This window comes from Drosophila subobscura, chromosome A (assembly GCF_008121235.1).
Source record: "Drosophila subobscura isolate 14011-0131.10 chromosome A, UCBerk_Dsub_1.0, whole genome shotgun sequence".
In the NCBI taxonomy this organism is placed as follows: domain Eukaryota; kingdom Metazoa; phylum Arthropoda; class Insecta; order Diptera; family Drosophilidae; genus Drosophila; species Drosophila subobscura.
Genome location: NC_048530.1, coordinates 22615524 through 22633303, shown reverse-complemented (window position 1 = coordinate 22633303; position 17780 = coordinate 22615524). Strand labels below are relative to the sequence as shown.

At 41.3% G+C, this 17780-nt stretch overlaps 1 protein-coding gene across 1 annotated transcript; it reads right to left on the bottom strand.

Annotated features, from left to right (window-relative positions):
- Window positions 1–1048: 1048 nt before the first annotated feature.
- LOC117903268 lies at window positions 1049–4960 on the bottom strand. Its single transcript, XM_034815171.1, has 4 exons — window positions 4911–4960; window positions 4219–4733; window positions 1378–2178; window positions 1049–1125 (listed from the first exon to the last, which is right to left on the bottom strand). Exons 1-4 carry the CDS (start codon window positions 4958–4960, stop codon window positions 1049–1051), a joined length of 1443 nt encoding a protein of 480 aa, XP_034671062.1.
- Between the last annotated feature and the right edge of the window lie 12820 nt (window positions 4961–17780).

The window sequence follows — 17780 nt, the reverse complement described above, 5'->3', positions numbered from 1 at the left end:
AAGACACAGCACTGGTCAGGAAATGAATAGGCGACCCAATGGCAACGGTTAAACCTATAAAACCACGTAACCTCAGAGTGAGTTCTTTAATTATGCTGAATGAGACAGAGCAAGTAGAGGAGCATCAGGTGGCAGGCAGCCGGAGGCATCTGTCTGGTTAGTAACTGGAAAGAGGAGGCGGTCCTACCCCCAAAGGACAGCACCATTGCAGTCGTAGATGTCGTCACGGACAAGCGAAACGGGAAGTATGGGGGTGAACCCTTTCCCTGGGTAAAGGAGCAAACAAAATACGAGGCAAAAGCCGCTTATGCAACCGCAAAATGCTACGGAAATCTTTGGCCAGCAATAGAGGAACCACACACAAGGGGAGAAGTGGCAGAAGCAACAGCACGAAGAGGGGAAGGAGTGACAGAAAATGTGGCGGACACAAAAAAGAGCGTCTCCAGTGGCAGCCACTTTTAAGTTTGGGACTGTGGCTTTCCACCTCCTTGTGCTCCTCTCGCTGTTGCTCCGCCTGGCAAGGATTACAATGCTGATGCACTCGCACATGAGATACGAGAAGCAAACAGACTCCTGCAAGAGACATACAAACAAACAAACAGGCGTCCAGACGACGACGGACGATGTGAAACCATTTTGCGGATTTAATTGCCGCTAACATGGGACACCTCATACTCCACCACCACCACCAGCACCAGCTTTCAGATCCTAGGTCTCGGATGCAGGTTCTGGCTGTCGCTGATGTAATGGTAGCCTCAAACGATGCATACCCAGAGACCGCACGTAGATTAGAGGACAAGCGTTGAAATAGTGGGGGCTCCGGCTTCTCCTGGATTTGTCTCCAACTCCCAGTACCGATTAACTGTCTCCAATTGCAGGAGGACTGCAGCGCAATCCAACATCCAACGCAAGGCCTGATTTAGAGGATTATCAGTTCAGGTGTGAAAGAGACACAGGCTTGAAAAAAATGCCATCGATATCCCAATGATTCTTAGAAACAAGTATTCCTTTCCCATTAAGAAATAAATAAATAGATTATTTGTCTCACTTACCCCTGCGTGTCGACTGGCGACTGAGGTTTAAACTGCTGGTCCGTTGAGCGTAAGTTATCGCTGATAATATAATCTACAAGAAAGATCGGCAGTTAGAAATCATTCGTGCGACACAACTGTAGCGGTTTTCCACCAAGCTTTTGAAACCATTTACATCCCTAACAGCCAGTTCAGGTCATAAGCTGTCTGTTAAGACTTTTCCGAGCCAACGCGAAGCTTTCGAGATTGCGCAATCGACAAAAACACAGGGAATTTCGGAATAAAAACTTGGCACAAAAAGCTTAGAAGCAGAAGTTCCCCGAATCGCTTGTGTTACGGAACTTACTCTTCTGAAGCTTGACGGTTGGGATGAATTCCTCGTGTTTTTGGTCCCCTTTTTCCTCATATTTGAGCCTGTATTCCGAGTGCTTGCGCAAAGACATTAGCAGTGACTGCGTGCGCGGTGGTATCTCTGGCGGCGCCGGATCTGGTGGTGGTTCTGACTCCCCGCTGCTACCGGCAAAATCGTCAAAGTCTCCCTCGCCATTTCCATCGGCGTCACCACTGACGCCGCTCAAGCTCCGCACCTGGCTCGGGTGCGAATGCTGCGCCTGGCTATGACTTTGGCTCGGATGTCGCTGTCGCAATGAATCGCTGCGATTGACGGACAAGGCCGAGGCACCACTGCTGGAGCTGGTCATGCCACTCAAGCGGTTCAGCGTGCTGCGTGCCGCTCCGCTGCTCCGGTGGCTCCGACTGCGGCTTGAGGCAGCCGTCGAAGAGGAGGCCGAGGCGGGCAACAGGACCGTGCCTGTGGACTCATCGTCCGCCGTGAATTTGTCGCTTAAGAAGGGATTTGTACTGCGTGGTGTAGCAACGGCTGTGGATGCAGCTGCAGTTGTATCTGTGGCTGTCGAAGTGGCACTGCTGTTGGGAAATAGGCCTAGATTGGCATTGGATTGATATTTTATGGTCGACACGGTGGCCAGCTTCAGTGGCGAGCCCCCACGGGCCGTCGTGCCTTGGTGCGGTTGCGCGTAGGTCACTGCCTGACCAGGGACTGCCGTCACGGGGCCTCCCCCTCCCAATCGACGGTCTCGCTGTCTCAAATACTCCGGCTCGCAGTCCGAATTGTAGTGTTCCATGCCTGCAACAGTAAGAGAAACATCAATTAGTACTAATATTAAGACTTCTATTACACTATTACAACTATTACTGTATGCACTTTGCGGATTCTGCAAATACATGTACATGTATGTACGAAGAAGTTGAAATATGTTCAAGAGACATTTAATTTAACTTATACTTATACTTAAATAACCTAATAAACTATTCTTTTAATAGACTTATCCTACATGTATGTATGTACAATGTATGTACTTTACAGACATGAATGTATGTGTGTACGTTACACATGCATATTTACATAAATAAGTACGGAAAGTATTTTAGCCGGTAACCTCAATGGCTCTGCCATTAGAAGATCCTTTGTCATTCTCAAAACTAGGGACAGGTATTGCTATTTAAATACAGTGGACATTCAAATCCTTTTTTGTTATTTCCTCCTTCACTGAGCTCAATATTGCAAACAACTCTGAACTTCCAAATCTCAGGTTTCATCCTGAAAACTTGAATTGCAAAGAAAGTGCACAAAAGTGCACATTGGAATGCAAAGCATATAACAAGAACATTTTTTCTGAAGTCGTATGCTACCACTCTTTTGTTAAGCCTCTTTAAAGACCAATTTTCGTTCCACTGGGTACTGGTTATACTACATCAAAGTTGCAAGAAATAATTGTTGTATTACATAACAGAGCTTGAATCTCGCTAGCTAACATCTATGTTAAAGAGCTAATAACCTAACAGTGGTAGTGTCCGTTATATTTTGGATCAATGTTTTTTGGATCCATCACGATTAAAAATATATTGTTCCAGTTACTTTTGGAAAATGTGTTTTGGCCAGAAAAAGGGTTTTCTGCTAGGGGGTTTCGAACCAGTGTTATCAGTGGGCCGCAGGAAGACATTAGTGGTTGAAAACAACCAGGTTTAGGGCCATTCTAGGACGCAATGAGGGTGGAACCTGTGAGCTTATTGAATTCCTTCAGGTTTTTTTCGGACCATGATAAAATTCTCAGTGTATTTTGCTCTTTTTGTTACTTGGGAATCTTCTTTTTCTCTTCAAACACGCCAAAAGCTATTACCCATAACCAAAGACAATATAATATGAAGATGCGTAACGCACACCAATTCTGCCTGGACCCAGCGCTGGAAACAGGGCTTCGACAAATGTATGTTTGCATACGTATTCTAGATCTGCTTACATTTATAGATTTTTGTACAGTGCTTTCGAAACGCCTGAAATTTATATATGTTTGCACAGAAGTTACGGCCGGGGGAATAAAGTAGGTGATAATTTATATTTCAAGTAATACATATTAAGAAGAAATTAAATACAAAAACAGAGAATAAACCTTTTTTTTCGAAACAGTCAATCAAAAAATAATTTTTGAAGAAGAAATTTTATGAAAAATATTTTTTTCTCAAAAATCGTCTTCTTGGCTTGTGCGTACTCACATATGCAAGCGCATTCTATTTTTAGATTGGTAAGCTATCATATGTGAACGACCGAGACAGGCTCATACAAATCTTTTTTGCAGGTTGCCGTTCCAAAGTACTCCAGCGACGCACACTGCATGAGGCAGAGTGTGCGAGCGAGAAAGAATGACAACAAGAGGCAAGCATCAGCAAAGCTGCGGGACGCGGTGGGGGTAGACTCTGCAAATGAATTTCTTCATTCTGCTATAATGATGATACAATCAAATCCCAATTCGGTGATCTGATAGATATGGTTATTCCCAACGGAATTTAATTTTCTCTTATCTTCAAAATTGTGGATACAACAGATTTTCGTACTTTGTGGGGGCGGGGCTAATTTCTTAAATTAATTTGTATCAGTGTGATATCTCAGCAGTTTGGAGGAAAATTTAGTCTCTGAGAGCTACCCGACAAACAAGACGGACAGACAGACATGTCTGTATCGACTTGGCTATTGATGCTGATCAAGAATATATTCATATACCTTATGGAGTCGGAAACGTTTCGTTCTGTTCGTTATATACATTCACTTTTCACCACAAATACAATATACCCTATTTACTCTTCGAGTACCGGTGGGCGTTTTACTTACTTGCCAACTGCTGGCTTTGGATAAGCAACTGGGCCAGAAGCTGCGTATCAAACGAAGCGTGCCGGGCCGTGTTCTGGTATTCGTCGTCACTGCTGCTTTCATAGCCGGGGCGATGGCTGTGCCACTCAGCAGATCGTTGTCGCCGCATCTGGTCGCACCCGCCGTATAAATACTCGCTGCTGGCTGCACTTGCACTGGCGATGACGCTTCCGGCGCGTTTACGGTCAATTGTGCTGGAATGACTGCTGGACATGATAGACAGACCCCGGTCTGGGGTCTGGATCTTCTCGGACTCCACTTCAATTGAACTATGAACGTAACTTTTGCCAAGCAATCTATCCTCATTTGTTTCTACCAGGAGCTGATGCAGCTTCTGATCCAGTACTCCTGCTTCAGTGACTGTGCCCTCTAGCGTCCGGCTGGACGGCTCCGCATCAGTCCATGTGTTCCTCCGGACGGGACAAGACGGTACGTTACTGACAGGACCCCGCCTGCAGTTCTTAACCAAATTAACGCTGCAACGATAAAAACGACAAAGTGTCAGACAGCATGAGCCAGTCGAGTGCTGTGCGTCTATAAATGGATGGGTAGGCTGCTACTACTACAAGGGATAAAACGGCCGTAGTACATTTCCAAGAAATCAAGCCATAAATGCACGAAAATAAAAATAAATAGCAACCGGCTCAGAGCACCGAATGTAGCTCACAATCCAATCGCCCCCGGTACTTTCCCGGTACTCCATGCAAAGTGAGCTAATTGGCTATACCTGGCACCCAACCCAGCAGGCGTTCAAGGGCCATGTTGATCCGTTTGGATTCTATTGCCTGTTCTGCTAGGCAGCGTTTACATGCGGAATACTGAGTCCGGACGGACATTCGTACATTTTGATTAAGATAAGCGAGAATTTGAATTCACCAGAGTATAATTAGCTCCACGGTTGAAACTCTGTATTTTCCACCATCTTTCTATAGCAACGAAGTCTTTTTATACTCGGTACTCGAAAAGTAAATAGGGTTTGTTTATTGAATTTGTGGTCGAAAGTAGATGTATTTAACGCACAGAAGAAAACGTTTCCGGCCCCATAAAGTATGTATTCTCTTGATCAGCATCAATAGCCGAGTCGATAAAGCCATGTTTGTCTTTCTCCCCGTCTGTTCTAATGTCCGTCGGTCCGTCTGTCAGTCCTGATGAGGGCCTCTCTGAGTACAGACTATAAGAGCAACCAAGTTTTGCATCCAGACTTCTGTAAAATCGAACCGTTACAAGTCTATTTCAAAATTTCACCCTGCTTCCTTGCGCACCCACTAAAGGCGCAAATCTTTGTCATCCCCAATTATGAAAATAGGAGAAAATAAAAGAGAGTTAGGAGAAGGGCCATATATATCAGATCACCAAATTGAGATCGGCTAAGATCATTATTATAGCCAGCTTTGTTGGCGTGAGTAGTGTTGTTAATGTAGATGACAGATGAAGAAACAATGTAAAATTTGACAAATAACCGCTAAGGTGCAGATGTAGTACTGAGTGCCGGGTATAAAAGTTGTGACGCATAAGAAGCGTCTCACACGTCCCTTCTCGTTTTTTTTGTCGGCCTTTCCAACACCAGATGCAGCGAATGTCGATATTTTTATAAGTATATTTAAAAAGTGCTCTTGCGACACAAAAAAATATAGGAATATCAAGCAGATTGAATATTACCCTGCTCATATTTATTTTAAATTTCCAAAATTTAAATGTTCAGATAGGGAGCGGCGTTGCTGGTGTTATGGAACATCCCAGCGAATCACCTCCGATCGGGGAGGAAGTGTCGCCTCTCAAGTTTTGTATATTCACACCAGATGTCATTAATGCGTCCTGGGCACCGAGGGCTTCTATTGAATCAATTGCATTCTAAACTAGACAGAGCCTAATCGAATTATACGGCAATTCGGGTTTGGTAGCATGATGGTTTTTGCCCCACCCCAGGCGTGTGGCTGGCCCAAATGCAATGCGAACATTTGTCAGCATCAACTGCGAGGAAACTTTGCTTACGCATTATGAAAAATATTATATGTATGCCTGGAAAAATATTGCATAAAGTGGGGGTCAACAGGACTGCTGCCGGTTGGTGTTGTGGTGCTTGATTAGTGCTAGGAGGTGTTTGCAATTATTTTTCTTGCTCCATTTTAACAATTCGGATAAGGAGAAAGAAAAGTGAGCGGCAAATGCGGAAATGGGTAAATGAGTAAATGAATGAATAAATGGACAAGTCAGGCGACTGAATTTTGCCCAACCCATTCCCAATCTTCATATCTCATCTGCAGGTGTATGGAAGTTGGGGCATTTAAGCTTAGCTATGAGGCGAGGCGGCAGTTGGAAGTTTCATATGCATTCCCAAGTACGAGCACAAAATGCCACAAGAAGCCAAAAAATTTAGCGCCCTAAAAGTCCGTAATGAAATGTTATTTTACGCATTTCCCCCAAAACTTTTCCGGAACCACAGTCCCTCCTCGTGCTTTCTTTGCCGCAAGAGCTTTGGCTCTCGCATCTGTTTCATCAGACGCCCCCTCTAATAAATTCTCGTCTAAGAATTTCACTTCAGAAATTACCTCAAAGAGATTATCATAGGGGGACCGTAGACTAGTCCCCATGTCCAGAGACTTGTAAGCGATGCAGAGAGTTCCTCCTTTCCTAAAAACAGGTTCCTTCTTTACGGAAACGTATTTGAAAATGGGAAGACCTTTTCTCGGACGTCCCTGAACTCCTATTTATTCGTCTGTTGGAATTTCTGGACTTAGCATTGGTCTGCTCTAGCTCGTACGCAAAGACAGACATGACTCGATGGCCGATTCTTGACATGATGCTGATCGAAAATGTATACATGCTACTTTATGGGGCTGGAAATGCATTTTGGGTGTTCCATACACACAAAATTAATATGTCCCCAGAATCGTCGAGTACCGGGTACAAAAACCTGTCTCTCGTTTCTTCTTCCGATTCAACCTCGGAATTGTCTGCTCCTCATGTCTTCTCACGTGGGGAGTAAATATAACAGCTACTGCAACTTAAATCCCACACATGAATTAAAAATTCGAGCCCACAGATCCTTCGGCTTGTTAATGAAGATTGATTTAGCGGCTTGAGGCTTGGTTTTAATAACCATCGCCTCTAGTCACTTTATGTTGTACATACATACATACATATGTATATATGTACATATGTACATACATATGCATGTTCATGTAGTTTGTGGCTGATGGTTGAAACTATTTCACTTTCGAAAAGAGTTCGATTGGATTTCAATTCGATATAATTCGTTTTGTTGGTCTCTAAAACAGCGTTTTCTCCGTCATTGATCTTCTTTTATTGTTCTGGCCACAATAGTTAGACTATTCGACAAAATCTAATTTTTTTTCATAAAGGAACCGACCCAACTTTTTCTGATAGATTTGGGGCATTAAAATAATTAATGCCATTCTCTGGGGGAAGGAAGCGCGCTTAAAGAGCGCATTGGCGGGAGAAGAGATGTAGATGAGATGCAGATGTCGAAAAATTGTAGAATGTCAAATTCGAAAAAACCCGTTAAGGTCAGATGTACTGACTGAGTACCTGGTATACAAGTTGAGACGCATACGAAGCGTCTCACAAGCGTTCCTACTCGTTTTTCAATAGACCATGTTCAAAATTAAGCCAAAATAATAATTAAGAATTGTTATTTGCATTCTTTGCATTAAAATGAAATAATGCTGTTATTTGTAACCTATATATTACACTTTTTATGTATATAGATTAAAAAACAAATGTTTAATTAATAGGGAATTATTTAATTGGGAAGTCCTTGCACAAAAATGCAAAACGGCGTCAAGAGTCTAAGAAAATCAGAAGGGTTTTTACTACGTGTTTTGTAAGGTGAACTGTACCTACTATGTTAAAATGAGTCCTTCAATATCTGTAAATTTGTAATAAAAACAATTTTTATACCCGATACTCGAAGAGTAAATAGGGTATGATGTATTTGTGCGGATTAACGGATGTATGTAACGCAGAGAAGCAAACGTTTCCGACCCCACAAAGTATATATATTCTTGATCAGCATCAATAGCCGAGTCGATAGAGCCATGTCTGTCTGTCCGTCCTTCTTGTTGAGCGCCTAGATCTCAGAGACTATAAAAGCTAGAAAAACCAAATTTTGCATCCAGACTTCTGTATGCTCACACTGAAACCAGTGTATTTAAAAAATGAGCCCCGACCCCTTCCACCCCCGCAAAAGGGCGAATAATCCCAAAGCTACAATTTTGAAGATAAAAGAAAACTAAGAACGCCATTTCGTAGGGAATGACCATATCTATCAGATCACCGAATTGGGATCAAAAAGGATCAGAATAGGGCTCTAGGGAAGGGGGGGCGAGCTAAAGGAACGTATTGGCGTGAGAAGTGTTGTAGATGTAGATGACAGATGAAGAAAAAATGTAAAATTTGACAAAAAAAACCGCTAAGGTGCAGATGTAGTACTGAGTACCGAGTATAAAAGTTGTGACGCGTAAGAAGCGTCTCACACGGACAGACAGACGGACGGACGGACAGGCAGACATGCCTATATCGACTCGGCTATTGATGCTGATCAAGAATATATATACTCTGTGGGGTCGGAAACGTTTCCTTCTGTGCGTTACATACAACCGTTATCCGCACAAATACAATATACCCTATTTACTCTTCGAGTATTGGGTATAAAAAGTAAGTGTTGCCAAAAGTGCGCAAATTATAAATAATTATTTTATTAATTTCAGTAAAAGGATTTAATGCTCCATAAAGTCATGGGAGAAGTATTTTTTTGACTCCGCCAATCTATTATGACTCTCTTTTACGTTTTTGCGCAGAGTTGTTTCTTCCATTTTTCACTTTTCACTCCAGGAATAATTGTAAACCATATTTTCCTGAAGTGTCTACCAGCTGCTCTCTCAGTCCGCTGTCAGTCACACGCTCTTCCCATCGATATATCAAAACAAATCTTTGGTTTTCGTTTACTTTGCTGGATACTCAACAAATGAAACAATAAACGAGCTGCTAACTGAACTGGTTCATTCATTCTACGAGTAAAGAAATGTATTAGTACATCTTAAGCCACAGAATCATTAAAAACCTGCATAAAAGTTTTGAAAATTCACTGGATAGTGGAATTAATAGAATTTAGAAGCTTCTTTTGGCCTTTCTCACAAGGAGTTGCGGACTGTCTTTCATATGGCTGCTGCCTGCAGGCATTGGACCAGGACACACGTCGGACAGTAGGTCGCTAGAGATGATTTCCTAAAGCAAAAATAGACAGGGCCGCAAACACCGCCTCCACTGCACTAGCCCGAGACCCAGTAGATGATTGCTGCTGAGGACTGCCTAGAATGTTGCTCACGTCATAGCAACAGCAACGGAGCGAGTGGAAGAATCGTGAGAGGATGTGAAGGGCGTGGAGGGCTTCAAGGCTCACCAACGAAAGGATGGATAAATGTGGATGGCCTGTCCTTTCTTGGGTCATCGGTATGGGCATGCAAGTACGCTAGTATACATGCATGTGTAAAAGAAACGTGCTGTGCGCGGAGCTGAAGGCAGGTGGCGTATACGTAATGCATTCAGGTGGAATGCATATGTGTGCACTCAGAGTGCCACATATGTAGATACGGACTCGCAAGCACACCTACATGGAGGACAGAGACAGACAGAGAACGTGTGTGAACAGTCTCTTGATTGTGTTATTATTATTGTTTCAAGTGTTGCTTTCTCTTCCCTCTTGTTTATCCGCATCCATTGTACATATGTACATACATTTCTACATATCTGTATATGTAACTGTCGCTGTGCTGTGCCAAAGGGCATGTGGCAGGGGCCACGTGACGTGAGACTTGTCGCACGGGGCGCTCGCAGTGGTTACAATGGTGAAACCCATTGTGCGTCTGTAGACAGCCCAACTGGAGTGGAAGTGATTTCCCCGAAGCTTAGAAAACTGCCATCTCAATTATTTTACAACGATTTTCTCGGCATCACATCAAACTGACTTTGCTGGAGTCCTCGGATCTGATCCAACAGATTCATTGTCCTTCCATAGCCACTGTGCTATTTTGACAGCCCGCTCTACTTGTGGGTCACGTTCCCCTATCCCTGCCCCCTGTTCCTTGTACTACGGTCCATATCCCCACTTGCACTTGCGTGGCACAGAGTTGTATTGTTGCAAGTACACTTGAATGCACTTGAATGTGCAGCGAACAGAACGCGGGCCTGTCCCATGACCCATCCTCATCCTCATCCTCCAGGACATGGAAAATCCGCCCCAAGCAGTACGGAGTGCTTTTTAGTACCCGGTCTAAAAAGGTATGTAGATGGAGATGTAGATGACTGATGTAGAGAGAGAATGTAACAAATTGAAAAACTGGAAAAAAATAATACGGTCACAATTACATGCATATGTATGAATTTACATATGTACATACAAAGGTGGTAGTAATTTGAAATATGTAGGTAAATTCCCATAAAAGGAAATAAAATAATTTCGTATTGGCTTAGATTACTTATATTCAGTATTTTAGTTGGGCGTAGATTAGTCCTATCTTAATTCTGCCTCTCAATGGATTATTTATGTATGGAATCGATCATATTCTCATCGCATTATAGATGTATACATCCATATGTATGTATGTATGTACATACATATGTATGTGTGTACATATTTTCTACATACATATATCTTTTTTTCGTTTTACTTTTCCGTTTCTGAGCTTTGACTCTGTCAGCCGGGCTGGATTTTTACTTTCCCAAAAACTTTCCAATCTTATTAAATTCGAGTCCAAGTTATATCGATATATCTACTTATCCTATCTCAATTTTTTCAGGGGTTGTTTCCAATGAACCTTAACTTTGAACCGGCAAAAAATAGCCCTAATATTCATTTATTTAATTACACAAATCATTGATTTCATTGGATCATATAAAGTCCATTGCTTTCCAGTAGAAAGCACGGACGGGAAACAGAGCTCTTGGCAACAGGCGAGCAGGCATTTCCTTCAGACACTATCCCACTCCAGGTACTAGCCAGGGATAATTTAACGAATGCGTGTATATTGAGCCTTTATCTGGCAATGCCACAAACCAAAGCGGCAAAGCAGCTCTGCCTGGAATATAGGTTAAGTGCAGCAGGATGCTGGTGTCTCAGGATGCAGGATTCAGGCGCGCGCCACTGCCCGGTGGTCGTAGAAAAAAAGATAGGTGACCCGCTTCCACTCTTTCCCTCACGTAACTCATTTTATTCATGAATATAAATCCCACGCTGAGGGTATTAATATTTTTTAGATGTTTGCACGGCTGAAAAGAAAGTTTTTCACACCTGAAAGCATTTCGCAGACAGTTACGTAGATCAGGTTCAAAATAAATCCAAATTGGATCACTGTTTAAAAGAACAACACTCTGGAAATCAAGGGAGGAACATTGAACACTGTGATTTTCCAAAGCTCATTGAAGAAAATGCATCCAAAATTATCCCTATGTACCATAGAATAATAATTATGTATCTGATCTACAAATGCTAATATCTTGTCTTTATTGGTATCTTACGTTTTCTTATTTTATTTGTTGCCTGTTGTGAAGTATGCAGCTGGACTGAAGCGGAATTTCTGTGATGACGATAAAGCGCCAGGATGATTCTTTGCTGTTTCCAGATACAGCTCCGGCTCCAAGACCGTGTTCTCTGCCCCACTTCCTGGTGCCTGCTTATGCTCCTTGTTTCCTGCTCATTAAAAAATGTCCCTTCGTATGGCAAAGTTGAATTAAAATCGTTTCTGTTGGCAGTGGCGTGAAGCGCGTATAGTTATTTTAACTGCAACGTTTCAAGAATACACACAGCTAGACAGAGATACAAACACATAGAGAGGGAGAGAGATAAAAAGAAAGAGAGACAGGGAGAGCGAGGTACAAAAACAAAGAAAAACGGAAAGTATATGTTGAGAGGAACAGGAAACAATGCAACGTGAATAATGAATTAAAAACACAAAGCAACTTTTTTCGCCACATTTACTTCCCTGCCTCCTGCTCCTATCTATTTGGGTTCTTGTGATATTATTTTTCGTCGCCCAGGAAAGTCACTGTAACATAGTATTATATTTATGTACATATATGTCTATATACATATGTAAATATATATATATATATGATATATTTCATATCGAAATTTCTTATATTAATATATACCAGGGTTCGACACCCACACCTCGCGCTTCGCTCTGTCGTTTGTGTGCGAAGACAGCAAACGGTACCCCGAAAGAAATTGGTATAAGTAGGTACGAGTCACTGCAATGCACGAGCCTTGTCCTATGTGCAATAGGTAGCGCCGTGCCGAGGCCTGATATACATATACCAATGCCTATGCTATAATTCAGTGAAATTATGGTCTTATTTTTGATAATATTACAAAACAAACTAGTACCATCAAATTTTGAAGCAACTCTGTCACTTCAGAAGTTGTGTACCATATATATTTAGGTTTCCACGTTGTTCCAATGTTTTAAATGCGAGAAAATGAGGTTAACTCTTCTTCTTACTCGTCACAACTTTTTATACCTGGTACTCAGTAGTACACCTAAGCACTCTTTGAGCTCGCCTCCTCCCCTAGAGCCGCACACTGCACGAAGCAGAGTGTAAAATGACAGAGTGATTTCTTCATTCTGGCTATAATAATGATCCAGACAGACATGGCTAAATCGACTCGGCTATTGATGCTGATCAAGAAAATATATATTATATATTATATGTATACATATACCGGGTATACAAAGCTGCTGGCCGGGGTGGGGGCTATTCTGGCCATGGTGATGGTTCAATCGGATCTTTATACAGTGATCTGATAGATATACCTATTCGCTACGGAATTGCGCTTTTACTTTTCGCTTATCTTTAAAATTGTCGCTGTGGGAGATTTTCGCTTTGTGGTGGCAAAAGGGGCGGGGAAGAATTTGGAAATACACTTGTAACAGTGTGATATCACATGCGTCTTCACACAAAATTAAATCCAGGCGCTCATCAAGACGGACAGACAGACGGCCATACGGACACACAGACATTGCTATATCGACTCGGCTATTGATGCTGATCAAGAATATACAGTGGGGAGCAATGATAAGTACATGTTCACAATAACTGACATTCGTCGCCCATAACTTCTAAACGCATAATGCAAACGGAACCAATTTTTTTGTAGATATCAATTACTTTATCCTTAACAGTTGGCAATCCCAGAAAAATACAAATGTGAAGCTTTTAAATAGCGAAAAATAAAAAAATAAAAACACTCGCATGTACTCAATTATGCACTTTTCGTTATTTTCACTTATTTAATATTACAAAATTTTCTAAACAACAATATGCCTGCAGATTTGATGCTAAATATTTTTTGTTTATATTCTAGTAATACTAACATCAAATTAAGACATTTGTCATAATAATCGAAGCAGATTTAATGAATTTATTAAATAGTGCCTATGTTGTACCTGAGACAGAAGAAACAATATCTAGAAAATGTAAATATTATTGTGTAGCTCACTGAAAATGGCTATACGACAGCTAATACTGGTGAAAAACATGGAATTAGTCAATCGGTGGTGATCAGAGTGGAAAAGATGCGAAAATTTGTCCCGAAACAGCAAAGCCAAAACAGTTAATTTCTTTATTCCGGCTATAATAATGATCCAAAATGATCTCAATTCGGTGATCTGATAGATATGGTCATTCCCTACGAAATTTAGTTTATTTATATTTTCAAAATTGTGGCTGTGAGAGATTTTCGCTCCTTGTGGGCGAAAAAGGGCTCATAGTGTGAGCATATACAAGTATGCATGCTACATTTGGTGGCTCTAGCTGTTATAGTCTCTGAGATCCAGGCACTTAACAAGACGGACAGACAGACATGGCTCTATCGACTCTATCTATTGATGCTGATCAAAAATATAAATATGTACATACATACATACATATGTAAATATATATATTCTCTGAAATATATATTTACCATGGGGTCGGAAACGTTTCCTTCTGTGCGTTACATACATCCGTTATTAACAGCAAACAACAATATACCCTATTTACTCTTCGAGTACCGGGTATTAAAATATCTTTATCAACCTTTACATTGAACATGCAAAACGTAGGATAAGTAGTAGTCATCCACGTATCTTTTTTGTGTGTCAAAATTGAACCGATCATAAGAATCTTTACATGAACGTAAGTATAAGACGTCTAACGGGTAATGAGCCCCAGTTGTCTCTTAAACAGCTTTCAGTGTACTCGCAGTCTTTGTACCTGGACAAGTAGGTGTACGATAGAGTGTAGTTGGCTGGCTCCCAAGTCATTAAGACTAATGGCCACCTAGCAGCGGAGCCAGAGCCAGCAGTTGCCGAATCCACCAGGAATCCCGGTTAGCAGTAAATGGGTAACGCCTGTGACGCCTGCTGTTTCGTGGCGTTTCGCTGGAGGGTCTCGTATCCATTTCCCGTGTATCGTGTCCGTATCTAATTCTGTTTCTTTGTCTGTGGTTGTGGCCTGCACAAATAGCCTAGTAGTTGTACAGTGGTTTTGATTTTGTTGCTGCCGCATTAGCTGGGGTGGTTGGGCGATCGGCTTGCTGGGGGCATTGTTTGGCTTTGGCTTACCTACAATTGTAGTCTGACTCTGTTTATCAGTGTCTGTGTCTGTCTATCAGTTTTTCTCTTGAGGCGTTATCTACATATTTGCTTCCTTCTGTGCAATTTAACAATTTAAGGCAACCATGCGGTGGCTTATATTTCGGCTATTCTTTTGTTTCTTTCTTAGTTTCTTTTCTTTTCTACCCTTTACCTTCCTCCAGCTTATCATTGCAATGCATTGGCTCGTTTCGAACTTTTCGTGTATTTTATTCCTGCCATTGAATTGGTTTTGATTCTGAATCCTTCTAGTTGTGTTTTTCTCATTCAGCTTTTTGTTTATTTAGTTTTTTATAAACAGAGTACTTGAGGTCTGGGCATAATTATTTGATACGGCAATGTCCATTCATATACTTATTCATTTGGGTTTTCCATACAGATGATTTGAATGGTAAAACTGCAGCAGATCGCTTGATGGTTAATAATAAATTTTAAATAGGTTACATAAAAGGTTGCAGTCTGCATATGTTTAACTGATGAATTGTCTAATTACTTATGTTATACCCATTTAAATGTACTTTTCCCAATTTTATTTATTGTCCATCATTGTTCCAAGGAGCAGACGGCACAGAAGGATACGCTGCATTCATTAAGAGCATAATTTTTCATCTCCCTAGGCCGATAAAGAATTATTTCTCTCTATATCTCTCATTCTTAGTCTGAATCTGCTGGTGACACATAATCGTCAGTGTTCATCATTTTGCAAAAAGCGAAAGGGACTGGGGCCGGGGCAAAAATAGCGGCAGAGGCAGAAACAGTGACAGAAGAGGGTAGAAATGTACATATGCTTGACATTGAAACGAGATTTTTTGCTGACTGACGGCCATTTAGTATCTGATTTAGTTTTGGACAGACTAAACTTTTTTAGGGGCCGGCGTCAATGTTTGAACATCGATCCTGGATTTGTATTATTTTTAGCCACTTGTTATGGACAAATGCCTTTGTAATATGTATCCATCTGCATATGTAGGTAAATAACTTTGTATGTATGTAAAAAACATTTCATAACAAAAGAAAAGGACAAATGCTAAATCAGAATAAACGTGCAAATGGCTATTAACGCTACAAGTATTACAAGAGATAAAGGTATCTAACCACATTTAAATCTATTTTTATTTGCTATAGCTGCGTTCCTGCTTGGAAACTCCGCTCGCTAAGGAATTAAATATTTGAAATTCAAAAATAGCACAATTGCAATTGACTTTCACAAGCATGCGTTGGGCGTCTTTTTCCATTCGTTTAGCCATTTAATTGGGCATGTCGCTTGGCTTTCGTCGTTTAACCAGGTGCATAATAAAATGTCTCCCATATTTTTTGTATCTATGCGGTTGCCGTTCATATTTATGCTGTAACTGTGTAAGTCGCTGGGCGTTTTCCCTTTTAACGATGAAGACTGCTGAAACACTGCTTCACTGGAAAATTGTAGCAGCAGTTTATTTTTGTGTATAGCTGTAATTTTATTGAATACTTTCGAACGTACACACGCACGAGGAGCGAGTTTTCCTCGAAATCTATGCAAACATTTTGGAATCGCAATGCGTTGACCGTCCCACGGTGCATGAAAAATTGCCACAGTTGCATCGATCCATGGCAAAAGACAGGAGACCAACGACTAGCAATATCTAGCATGCGAAATAACGAAAATTACAACAACAAAATCAGTAATTAACGGAACGGCATTGCGAAAGGCTGACAAAAAAGAAACCCAGAGAGCGAAAAATGAACACATACTCTGCCTTAGGAGCAGAAAAATCTTTCGAAATGCAAAGCAAAATAAAAAGAGTGTTTGCTGTTTGAATTAATATTCATCTACCTTATAGAATATGGTAAATTTATTGGAATAAAATGTTGGCTAAATTGCTCATCCAGAAAAAAAGTCCCTTGAACCAAATGTTTTTTATACCCGGTACTTGAAGAGAAATAGGGTATATTGTATTTGTGCACAAAAGTTAATGTATGTAACGTACAGAAGGAAAAGTTTCCGACCCCATCAAAAGCCGAGTCTAAGTCTGTCTGTCTGTCTGTCCGCTTGTCCGTCCATCTTGATGAGCGCCTGGATATCAGAGACTACAGTATATCAGATATCAAAGATATCGGAGATATCAAAGACTAGAGAGCGAGAGTCACCTAACTTTGTGTGAAGGAAATGCTTCTTTTCTAGCAGATCCAACAAGCAACGATGCATTCTTTAAAACAATATAGGTTTTTCTAAAATCCTTGAACTCTATTCGTACGTCTTTAAGGTATCAAAATACCAGCAGGGGTTTATGAGGACATAGGATACATAGGGATTTAAATCCCGCATCCAAAAGATGAGTGAACCCGTTCCGGGTGTGGATTGACAACTGGTGCGACTGTTGTTGGGTTTATCCTGACGGGTTTCCGTGTCCATCGAAACCTGAATTAAGTTAACGGCTCCTGCATTTGTTTTGTATTGTGTGGAATCGGTTGTTTGATTGACTGACTGAAGGCTGCCCCATGCCCCCTCGGTTCTGCCTGCCATTTCTGCCTGTTTGCCCACCGACGATTTAAGGCAATACGAATGTCAAGGGAAGCATCAACCCAGCATCCTAACCCATCGACACAGTGACTTGGCTTGCTAAACTAATAAGTTTTGATCGAATCGTTATATCCAAAGCCGGGTATCCAGCACCGCGGAAAATAAAAATTCCTGTCAAACTTCATATAAAAAAAACTGCTCCAGGAATTTTTCGTTTGTTGAGCATCCAGCAACGTAAACGAAATCCACATCTTCTTATCGATTTATCGATATGAAGAGCGTGTGTGGACTGGGAGAACAGCTGGTAGAAACTTCAGAAAAAAATATTGTTTACAATTATTCCTGGAGTGAAAAGTCAAAAAATGAAAGAA